The sequence below is a fragment of the Camelina sativa genome, chromosome 13 (assembly GCF_000633955.1).
Source record: "Camelina sativa cultivar DH55 chromosome 13, Cs, whole genome shotgun sequence".
Taxonomy (NCBI): Eukaryota; Viridiplantae; Streptophyta; class Magnoliopsida; order Brassicales; family Brassicaceae; genus Camelina; species Camelina sativa.
In genome coordinates, this window is record NC_025697.1 from 9,889,895 (window position 1) to 9,900,556 (window position 10,662).

The 10,662-nt window shown below is 35.8% G+C and overlaps 3 protein-coding genes, 1 non-coding gene and 1 pseudogene across 4 annotated transcripts in view; 2 read left to right on the top strand and 3 right to left on the bottom strand.

The window, feature by feature from the left end:
- The window catches only part of LOC104736239 (uncharacterized protein At5g41620-like), a 2,212-nt gene extending 1,092 nt beyond the window's left edge, over positions 1-1,120 (bottom strand). Inside the window, exons 1-2 of the mRNA XM_010456192.1 lie at positions 197-1,120; positions 9-104 (exon numbers count right to left, since the gene is read on the bottom strand). Coding sequence (XP_010454494.1) covers positions 9-104; positions 197-637 — 537 coding nt within the window. The 5' untranslated portion in view covers positions 638-1,120. The remainder of the gene's footprint in view (positions 1-8; positions 105-196) is intronic.
- On the top strand, positions 3,685-3,756 carry TRNAQ-CUG. The gene has a single exon. It is a non-coding gene; the product is annotated as a tRNA-Gln (tRNA).
- On the bottom strand, positions 3,952-6,445 carry LOC104736240 (volume-regulated anion channel subunit LRRC8E-like). The gene is made up of 10 exons (XM_010456193.2): positions 6,252-6,445; positions 6,093-6,164; positions 5,908-6,000; positions 5,713-5,794; positions 5,565-5,621; positions 5,403-5,467; positions 5,234-5,329; positions 5,037-5,123; positions 4,876-4,956; positions 3,952-4,774 (listed from the first exon to the last, which is right to left on the bottom strand). The coding sequence occupies exons 1-10, from the start codon at positions 6,348-6,350 to the stop codon at positions 4,139-4,141; spliced, it is 1,368 nt and encodes a 455-aa protein (XP_010454495.1). The 5' UTR covers positions 6,351-6,445; the 3' UTR covers positions 3,952-4,138.
- On the bottom strand, positions 6,751-10,064 carry LOC104736241 (ruvB-like protein 1). The gene is made up of 12 exons (XM_010456194.1): positions 9,841-10,064; positions 9,084-9,272; positions 8,816-8,947; positions 8,574-8,723; positions 8,264-8,419; positions 7,943-8,077; positions 7,777-7,842; positions 7,574-7,680; positions 7,378-7,477; positions 7,212-7,303; positions 7,063-7,132; positions 6,751-6,985 (listed from the first exon to the last, which is right to left on the bottom strand). Exons 1-12 carry the CDS (start codon positions 9,928-9,930, stop codon positions 6,896-6,898), a joined length of 1,377 nt encoding a protein of 458 aa, XP_010454496.1. The 5' UTR covers positions 9,931-10,064; the 3' UTR covers positions 6,751-6,895.
- LOC104736242 overlaps positions 10,316-10,662 on the top strand; it is a 2,825-nt pseudogene continuing 2,478 nt past the window's right edge.

Sequence of the window (10,662 nt, forward strand, 5' to 3'; positions counted from 1 at the left end):
AATCATACCGAGTTTGTGCCGATGGTTTTGTATTCGATTAGTTCTAGCTTCGGAGGATTTGTTGATCTTTTACGGACTATATCTTCTTCGCGGAGATCGATTCTCTGTGAGATTTTGAATATCAGGAAATGGAATTTGAGAGAAAAGAAAAAAAAAAAAAAAACAGAGGAAACTTGAGACTGAAGCAAACTCTAACCTCTGAGCTCAGTCGAGAAATCGGATCGGATGATTTTAGCGGGAAAGCAATGGAAGAGAACTCTGTTGGTCTCTTCGCTCTGTTTCTTGACGGTTTCTTGCTTCCCAAGCAGTCTATATTGGAGTTTACAAGAGGAGGAGGGTCTGTGCCGTCGTTGATCTCCCACAGAGTCGCGGCTAGCTTTCTCGCGGAGACGCTGCTTTTCAGAAACTGATGTTCTGGAGGAAGTTCTTCCGGGGAGAAAGATAAGAGCACAGGAGTTTTAGCGGTGGTGATGGACTTGACAGGAGTTCCATCGCCGCCATCGCCGCCACCGTCATCTTGAGCTGTTCTTTTCCCGGAGAAAATTGCGCGTTTCAAACGGTTTTGACGAGCAAGAGAAGAAGAAGAAGAGGAAGAACCACCTCTCTTCCTGATCTTACAACCTCTCTTCCGTTCCATAGTTGTTATAATATAAAAAACAAACAAAACTGTACCAAATCTTGCCCTAAATTATATATAAGAAGAATAAAAATGAGAAAGAGGGTTAAAAATAAGAATTGATTGGTGCTTTTTAGGAGATATGGGTCTTGATGAGTAGGTTGATCATCTTTTTAAGATCAGAAGCAGTTTCTTGAAGATTTTGCTTTTTTTTTTTTTGAATCTTTATAAAGTGAGTGAAAGAGAGAGAGAGAGAGAGAGAGATAATACAAAAAGAGAAAGGTAAGAGGATGATGTTTTCTTGCTTCTTTTGCTTTTTCTGTGTTAACAAAAGAAAAAAAAAGGGAAGAAGATCAGAAGAAAGACTCAGATTCTTATTTCCGACGTTGAAAAAGAAGGTTGAATCTGGGAAATCGTGTTTTATTTCTTGGGACAAGAGAGAGAGAGATATGTGGAAGATGAGGAAAGAGAGATGGAGAGACAAGTGAGGTGTGTTTTTGTTTGTGTGCGTTGTCTAATTGGGGCATTGTAAAAAAAAATTGTTTTGGAGGGGTTCATTCCAATTTCGTCAATTTGTTTTAAAAATTAATTTATCACAAATAATATTTCCATAATCAAACAAGTACAAATCTAGTTGCCGCTAACTCATAAATGCAACAATGACTTGCAAAAAAAGGTATCATGGGATCCATCTTTTTCAAATTAGTGCTTTCTATGAGTTAGACATCTTTTAGTAGATCACAATATCGGATTAGACGGGATCCAATCCTACTCTTGGTAGGCTTTTCTTTTGCGGGGGCAAATATATGAGTATCAAATAAAGACAACGTACTACATTATCAAAACTAGCATCAACCTCTATGCTATTAGGTCAATAAATTTAGAAGTTCATATTTTGTATATACCATTTAAGATGCTACTCAATTTTCAATGTTGGATATTGTATCTTTAATATGATAGCAGAGCTGTATTTAAAAAGTAAAATTTCCTCGAACTGAAGAAAAACTTCAAACTCCATAAAATATTTCCTCAGAGAAATTTTGCAAAAATTGTGCTCCAAAGCTGTCAGATGGTAGAGTTAGAAAACATGATGAAGCTGATTCTCTCCTACTACAAGAGATGATGTTTTATGGGTTTGATATACAGCCCCAAGCAATATGCTACCTATCACGGGGACCGTAATTTTGCCAGCACGATCGAAGGGTTGAAAGAGAGATAGTTTACTATGATGGTTGCTCATCCCAAAAAAATTCACTTAAGATCTTACTCAATTTTCAATGTGGGATATTGTATCCCTAATATATGCTACGTTAAAATCTAACAGTCTCTTCAACAAAACATGTATATAGTGGTTTATGCATAGACAAGATACATGTGCAAAAAATGTATATTGGCTAGAGATTGTAAAGTTCCAAATAAATGAAAATCCGTAATAGAAAATTATATTTATCAAAAATTCCAAATTTAGATAACATATTGTTAAATTTATCAGTAGTTCTAGCAAAACAAGTTAAATACATAATTATATAATTATTTTGATACAATGAAATGAATGATGAATAAATGAGGAGTTGAGATATAGCTATTTATGAGATATATTAGTTATACTTATAGGTATAAAAAATATGAAAAAGATTTTGATTAGTAAATCCTCAAATTTGAGATTATATTATTCACCCTAAAATAATAAAGATTTTAGGATTTGTTAAGAGTTAAAAGAAACCTCAAAATTAAAGGGCTATGTTAGAGATGTCCTTAGATTAGTTTTTCATTAAAAAATTGAAGCAAAAAAANACATTATCAAAACTAGCGTCAACCTCTATGCTACGTCAAAATCTAAGAGTCTCTTCAACAAAACATGTATATAGTGTGGTTTATGCATAGACAAGATACATGTGCGAAACATGTATATTGGCTAGAGATTTGTAAAGTTACAAATAAATGAGAATCCATTATAGAAAATTTTATTTGAAACATATTGTTAAATCTATCAGTAATTATAGCAAAACAAGTTAAATACATAATTAAATAATTATGTTGATACATACAATGAAATGAATGATGAATAAATGAGGAGTTGAGATATAGCTAATTTATGAGATATATTAATTAGTTATACTTATAGGTATAAAAAATATGGAAAAGATTTTGATTAGGAAATCCTCAAATTCGAGATTATATTATTCACCCTTAAATAATAAAGATTTTAGGTTTTGTTAAGAGTTCAAAAAAACCTCAAAACTAAAGGGCTTTGTTAGAGATGTCCTTAGATTAGTATTCTTAGATTGTTAATCAAAAAACCTAATATTTCCTAGATACACTTAAATAATTATAAACATCCAATCAAAAATTTACAACTCCAAGCTAATGTAAAGAAATGAAATTATTAGAAATGTGAGAATAGAAAATTCGTAGTTTTGTGTATTTGGCATATGGAAGACAGGCACATGCTGAGTACAAATAATAGTAAGTACTTTTATGGAACATCCCAAGAGATGCCTTCTCTGTCAGTCAAATCAAATTCTTTTAGCTCTATACTATTTTATATTTTATTGAATATAACGATTTAAGAATAGAATTATTATACGAGTAAATAATTCATAAATATGTGAGGCTAAGAGGGCCCCTACGATGATATGTGAAAATAATACATAAGATGAACGGCTCTAATTAAAATAGGTCCTACTCTGTTTAGCTCTCTTTATCCTTTTTTTTTTTTTTTTTTTTTGTTTTNGACTACTACTCGCAAATCACATGGATAAATTGACAAAATGTCATACTACAACACTTTTTGCAATTATTGGAAGTATTTACCACTCTTATAGCAAACAATTCACCATATAAAGTCATCCCTCTTACCCTATGGTCTCATTCATCTAAAATCTACATGTACCCTAGTTGTTTACCTATAACGTAGGATGGTTATGTACTTACGTTAGCATGATTTTTGCAAATCAAGCTGACCTTTGCTCTTTCCAATCTGTTGTTGTCCGGATTAAAGGAAAAAAGAGACTTCTTCTCTCACCATTTATACAATAAATATAATAAATAACGAACATGGTCAAAATGGTCCCATGGTTTAGTGGTCAGGACATTGGACTCTGAATCCAGTAACCCGAGTTCAAGTCTCGGTGGAACCTCTTTCTATAACTCTCTTTTTTAAGTTCTATTTTTCTCCAGGGGATGGGGCCATTTTGGATTCCGCACTTTCGTTTAGTCTCTTCTTTTGGTAAAAGAAGTGGTTTGTTCACTAACCGTTGTTTCCAAATTGGATGGCTCAATCTCAATGACAAAATTTCTTTAAAAACAAAATTTGAAGTGTATATGTTAAAAACCAAGTGCATTTCAGAAAACTGCAAAACCATTTTATAAAGGAGATCGAAATCACTAAACATTTGTTTCTTAACCATCAGAATATATCAAAATACTTCACCCTAGCCGTTGGATATTTTAAATATTTTAAGACATAACTGTCCCTTGTCTCTAAAGTGTTGCACGACCTGAGCTTCGGTTTATCCGGTATTATTCCCACTTTGACTCTCCTCCCAACCCGATCTCAACTTCCATGGGAAGATCAATCACTACACTCTTCTTGCTTTGGTTCTTTTCTGTTTGCTTCTTCTTATTCCTATTGTTGTTCTCTATCACTTTCACTAGACCTGTCTCTTGCGCGCTGCTTCTCTTCTTCTCAATATTGTCTCCAGAAGAACCCTTTGACACATTGTCCCGGGAAAAGATTTCTGCGAAAGATGTTTCAGCATCATCGATAGCATCGAGTTCCTCCTTTGGAATTGCCTTTTTCTGTTTCTTCTCAGTAGCATCATCATCATCTTTGTTACTTGGGGTAATCTTCTTTTTAGGTTCTTCTTTTCTCTCTGTTTCAACTTGATCTACATGTGGGTTGCTCTTAGACTTCTTCTTCTTGCCCTTGTGATCATCATTGTTGGCTCCTTCTTCTTCGTCTTCTGACTTGTTTCTTTTGGAGCTCTTCTTGCTTTTTCTATCTTCTCTGGATTGTTCTTCTTCTGTCGATTTGTTGTGATGAGCATCAAAGGTTTCATCATCGGTATCAAGCCGGATATGCTTTCCCTTGCTTGAGATTTTATCTAGTGGTTGAGCGTTGAATACATTCACTGAAGAGGGGAGCAACTTTATCACCTGTGTGACATTACAACATTTTCCCTCATTCTTATTTGAAATCCCCATTCAGTACACACTAGTCGCAACCAAAATAAAAAAGTGCAAAAAAATGGTTTTACCTGCTTAACTGACTTATCGTTATCAGAGATAAGGTTTCCTCGAATATTCAAGTTCCGTAAGCAAGATAGTGTCCCCAAAACCTGACAATTTTGACAGTTTATTATTAGACCAATGCAAGCACTTGCCAAAAGCTAGGGAATGTGCTTGAATTACATTACACCTCTAAACCAGAGAGTTTTGTGATCATGTTGTTTCCCACATCCAAATTCAGTAGTCTTTTGTTGACAGCTAGTTCCGCTGGAAGAGCCTGAAGAGTTAAAGCGTATTTGAAATAACCATTCGCAATATAAACAAAAAGATTGTGGGAAAAGGCTGGTGTTGTGTCATGTAGATTGTATCAATGGAAGAAAAGATCACCTTAATTTCATTGTGAGCAAGTCGTAGCTCTTTCAAATCAGAGCATGACTTGAGAGAAGAGCCAATAGCTTTTATCCTGCAGTTAGACAAAGAAATCTGAAACCAGGGATTGATTAGACCAAGGACCAGCTTAGTTGTGATTTCGAAATAGGTGAAAACTCGATCTTACTTTAGTGAGTTTTCTCGACTTTGAAAGCGAGTCACCGATTTCACTGATTGGATTCCTAGAAAGAACTGTATCCATAAACGAAACAACAAAACTTTAACTAGATGAAACGTTGGGTAACATGTAAAGAAAAAAACATGTTGATCTGAATGTAAGAACATATACCGAGACTGTTTAAGTCTTTCAGTTGATCTAGCTTACAAATGGAGGAGATTTCATTGTCTGAAACAATAAAAGAGAGTAATCATCAGAACTCAGTAGTAGTAAGTTAGTAACTCGTGGATGCAAAATACAAAACAGTTGTAGAACTCACCGTTCAAAATCAAAGCTCCCAAATTGACAAGAGAGGATACCTCATTCATGGATTTGAGCTTATTCTTTCCAGCATTAAGCACCTTTTACAAAATAGACACCACACAAATCAATTCAGTTTAGATATGTGATACACATCTTCATATGCAAAAAGACAATCAGTTTTAATGATAACAGAAGAGCATTGAGAGCTTACTGTAAGCTTAGTTAGTGTTTCGATTCCACTTAAGCTTTGCAATTTATTTTCCACAACTGAAAGCCACTTCAAATTCACACACGACTTGAGTCCCTAAAACCAATGTAACATGAACATCATAAGCACTACTAGCAAGTTGGAAAAGAAAAAGAAAAAAAAACACACAACTTTGCTTATCAATCAACCTGAAGATCCTTGAGGTTGTTGAAACGAAGGTCAAGCTTCTCCAAGTTTTTGAATTTGCTCAAACAAGACACCTAATAAATATATACAATTACACCAATTAGGGCTTTCGTATCACATTTTCTCATGAGAACAGAGTTTTGGAAAAAAACAATACTAACATCGGTTAGAGCTTTGTGGCCAAGGTTAAGTTCCTTTACGGAATCTGGGTCATGGGTCTTCTTCTCTTTCAGGACTTGTTCAACTGTTAACGAATTCATCGCCGTCTTCGTCTTCGTCTTTCACAGACAAAACCCTAGTCTCTATTTTGGTTCAGATATTGTCTCTGTTCCCGACCGTGCTAGGTGTTTTTACAGAAAAACCCAAATGTTTTCTTTTGTTTATAAATTTGGCCTTTATATTACTGTTGGAATCAGGGACACCTTTCTTAATTCTTAAACCCTAAACCCCAAGTTTTATAATCTCTGTTAGTAATAGTAGACTTTTACAAATGCAACTTATTCGTTTTGATTTTTGAAGAAACCAATTTGATCTTTACCTAAATCAAAAATTTAATATCTAGACCGCCCAAAGAATTGATGTTTCAGTCTTCATTAGTTAGCAACACAAACAAAAATTTTATAAACTAAGAAACTTCATACTAGTAATGGCACACAAACATTACGAATTCAGAAAACCAGTTGTACCCCATTTGGATTAGCTAGAGTTCTCCATGTCATAGCATTACAAAATAGTTAAAAGAAGAACACGCAGAAAATTTTGATAATGTTTTAATGAAATTGTTCGATGATTAGTGTTTGTTCTCTCATGAGATGTATTTTTCTTGTTGCTCATGCAATAGCTTTGCTGAAGATTTGGCATCCAGGTAGAGTGATGTTACTTCCTCTATATCAGCCTGCCACAAATTAAGAACCAAGGGTATTAACAACATAACACTCCTATTGCTTTATTGTTCTAAGATTCACAAAGTACCTTGCAAATATTGTCACGTCCATTCATTTTCGCTACGATGCTGGCAGGAGAGAGAAGCTGCACCGCATGCCTGAAAGTGAAAGGTTTTTAGATTAAAGAAGAAAAAACTCTTGCATCAAAGAAGCAATGATGATTGTTTAGTCTCAAACCTTAGTGATGTTCTTTGCCCAATGTCGCCAAGTAGAACCAAGCATTCTTCATCCACGGTTAATTCTTCCACTTGCGCACGAATAGCTATGATCTGGCCACATCACAAATTTATTAGAATCTTGTTAATCAATTGAAATCCAAAAGACTAAATGACAATTGATTAACCTGTATCATTTCAGAGGGATTATAGATTTGAGTCCGGATTATGACCAACCGATCCAACAGGTCAATAGGGACTCCATGGGGACTGGGCATATCAGTTCCTCTGCAAATAAAGTAAATCACATTACTAAGTTAACTGAAACTCAAAAGACTAACACAAAAATGAATTTTTTTAATGAAGTCTAGCGCTTCTCCTCACCTTACGTTGCAGACACCTCTATTTGTTGCAAATATCACTATTGGAGATAATGAGCTCTCAAGAGCACGGTTTAAGTAAGAAAAGCACTCCATATCAAGCATATGAACCTGAAGTTTTGTAATTCACGAATGTTATCCTTGCTGCTCCTGAGTCCAAGCAAGATCAATATGGTGGAATGAGAAAAAACTTATTTAGGAAAATACCTCATCGATAAATAGCACACCCGGAACAAGCTCAGCCACGCCTTCATCTATATAACGGTTCACAACCTGCAATTAGCATACAGATACCATATAATAATATTAGACATTACAAGGGCGAAATAAGATTCAGATAAAAATCAACCACCATGTTCTAGTGAAAAGTTACCTTGTTAATTTCTTGCCGAAGCTTATCAGTGATCTCAGTCTTCCGGGGTTTCATCATCTGGCCCATCAGAGAAAGTATATCCTGACCACCTTGAGGTCGAGCATTTGCTGCATCCAGATCTTGGAGTGTGACATCCTATCCACAGTGAAGGAAATTTTAGAGTATACCATAAAAAATGTACAAGTTACAAGTATACAGCATAATAAGCATAGGAACTAAGACTAAACCACACATACACATTAATCAAAGAAAGGTAAACAACAAAGATGATAATTACTGCTACACAGAAGGGAGAATTCTTGGGTTAAGCAGAAGGTAAACCTGCACTATCTCTTTCTTTTTGTGAACCTCTCCTTTGGGTAGTGGAACATATTCTTCTGCTTCCAGATCAAACTCAGTGGCAAAAGCATCACTTCTACCTACTCGTTTGACAGCTCCACTGTTTGCTTCGATATATATAACATCACCAACAGCTACCTACGAATCAAAAAAATATAAAAAGAAACCAATCAGAATGACAAGGTAATCAGCGACTTCACCAAACCACAATTGTCCAGACAGAATGACATAGTTAGAAAACCAAGCAGGTAAGAGAATACTAGGTTTTGAAACATGATTTTACAGAACTGACCTTTTCCTTAATCAAGGCATCATATATAGTGGGATCCAACTTCAATTGTTTGGTTCCTTTGACTGTCTTGAGTGCAATGATAACATGGCTGATGCTTTTACCATAGCCTCCAGTGAGGCTTTCAGTTTCTTCTGGAGTTAGCTCTGTGACCTAGAACACAAAGAAAACATGTCAAAAATCTAACAGCTAGACATACTATTGGATAAAAACACAGCAAAAGAAAATCACAAATAGCAACACACCTCTCCTTCATAGACTTCTTTGGTTTCCTTGATACGTAGACCAATGGCACGTCTAAAGTTCTCCATGAGAACCTCTGTTTTCTTAACCTCTGATGAGTAAACTTCAGACCCAACCATTGGACAGAATGGAACCTGCAAGCAAGAAACAATCCAGATAACATAAGCTGAAAGTAAAATAAAAATGCCTCATACCGTATAAACCGTATCTGATGAAGCCATGTGGAAACATGGAATAAAGCAGATGCAAAATGAATTCATCCAAGATTACCTTACTTCCCAGCTCTTGGGAAATCCCAAGAGCCAATGCTGTTTTGCCGGTTCCAGGAGGTCCAGCAAGCAAAAGAGCCTTGCCCGCCATTTTCTTCTGCTTAATCATGTCCACTACAAGACCAGCTGCCTCTCTAGCCTCAAGTTGACCAACAAATCCAGCCGCCAATGTTATAGGGATACCGGTTGGCTAGAAAAGGAGAGACAATGTTAGCAACGGAACTGATGCTACTAGCTATAGAAAGAGATCACACTAACGCTTGAGAAAACACAGTCAGCCAAGGAACCACAGATAGTCAATAAATCACAATGCAGTGCTAAAGTAAAAGAGCACCATCAAGACAATGAACGAGTCTCAAAGCATCCTTCAGTACAATATTTCACTAGAGATGCATTAAAAATTGAAATCGCTTGAACCGAAAAGAGTCTAGGAACATACCAAAAGAATCAATTAGCTTCAAAATCCTAAAAACGCCTACAACCTTAAACACAAAACCTGAACAACTATGAACAATACAAGCATACTGCAATCTACTACAAAACATCTAGATGCATTATCCCCACAAAAGTCAAGACCTTGAACTGAAAAGCGTCACTGAGAGTACCAAACGAAAGGAACTAGCTTTAAAACCCTAAAAAAAGCATAGAACTTTAAAAACCCTAACTAAGCCCTAAACCCAGGAAAACTTCGAGCAATACGAGCATAGTACAAGAGCCAAAGAGAGAGAGAGAGAGAGAGAGAGAGGGAGGAGAAGAACCTCGAGGCCAAGGCCTTTGATATGGGTGTGAGTAGCAATACGCTGCTTCTTAGCGGTGGACTGAATCTCTTCAATCTTTACTTTATCCATCTCCGTCAATTTTTACTCTATGATCTTTTTAGGTCTCTTGTTGTATTCTCCGATGACAACGACGACGGCGGAGAAAGAGTTGAGCTTCTTTTGAGTTTTGCAAGCGCCCTCCTCTACTCTTTTCCCTTTCTAACAAGTTTATATGTTAAAGCTTTGTTGCAATAATGGGGCCTTATATCCTCTTCTATTTACGAAATCACCCCCACAAAAAAAAATGGGACGAAAACAATTGGAGAAAAGGAAATTTTCTTTAACAGGTGTGAACAAAACAAAAAGTTAAGGGGCGAAATAGAGAGGACTCAATAGTCATAAATGTAAATTTAAGGGGTGAAAGTAACACATATGAATAATAAAAGGGTCTTCGTTTTGGTAGCTTTTTTTTTGTTTCTCCTCCATCATCAGTAAAGGGGATAGATAAGCTTTCTTCTTCTGGGAAAAACAGAGGCCGTCGCACTCTCGCCACATGGAGACTCTCTTGATTCCCGCTGCTTCTCGGTTTTTCGGCGGAACCGTTCCTCCGCCGTATCTTCTTCGGAAACCACCGAACAGAAATTTCGCACGTTTGTCCGCCATTAACGCCGCTTCTCGCTCTGGTTAAAATCTCTCTCTCCCTCTTACAATGAAGCTTTTTTTTTTCTCTCTAATTCCTTGGGTTTTGGAAAATTTCATGTCTTTTGGTGTTTTTTTTTTTTTTTTTTTTTTTTTTTTTTTTTTTTTTTTTTTTTTTTTTTT

Bases quoted from the DNA above. Each gene is read 5' to 3' on its own strand.
- LOC104736241 (XM_010456194.1), bottom strand. From the start codon at position 9,930: ATGGATAAAGTAAAGATTGAAGAGATTCAGTCCACCGCTAAGAAGCAG. The intron at 8,078-8,263 runs GTTTACCTTCTG...CACTGTGGATAG, and splicing joins AAAAGAAAGAGATAGTGCAG to GATGTCACACTCCAAGATCT. The intron at 7,843-7,942 runs GTAACTTTTCAC...TGCTAATTGCAG, and splicing joins TTCGGCAAGAAATTAACAAG to GTTGTGAACCGTTATATAGA.
- LOC104736240 (XM_010456193.2), bottom strand. From the start codon at position 6,350: ATGAATTCGTTAACAGTTGAACAAGTCCTGAAAGAGAAGAAGACCCAT. The intron at 5,468-5,564 runs GTATATGTTCTT...TTATGGATACAG, and splicing joins GAAAGACTTAAACAGTCTCG to TTCTTTCTAGGAATCCAATC. The intron at 4,775-4,875 runs GTAAAACCATTT...AATGTCACACAG, and splicing joins ACGATAAGTCAGTTAAGCAG to GTGATAAAGTTGCTCCCCTC.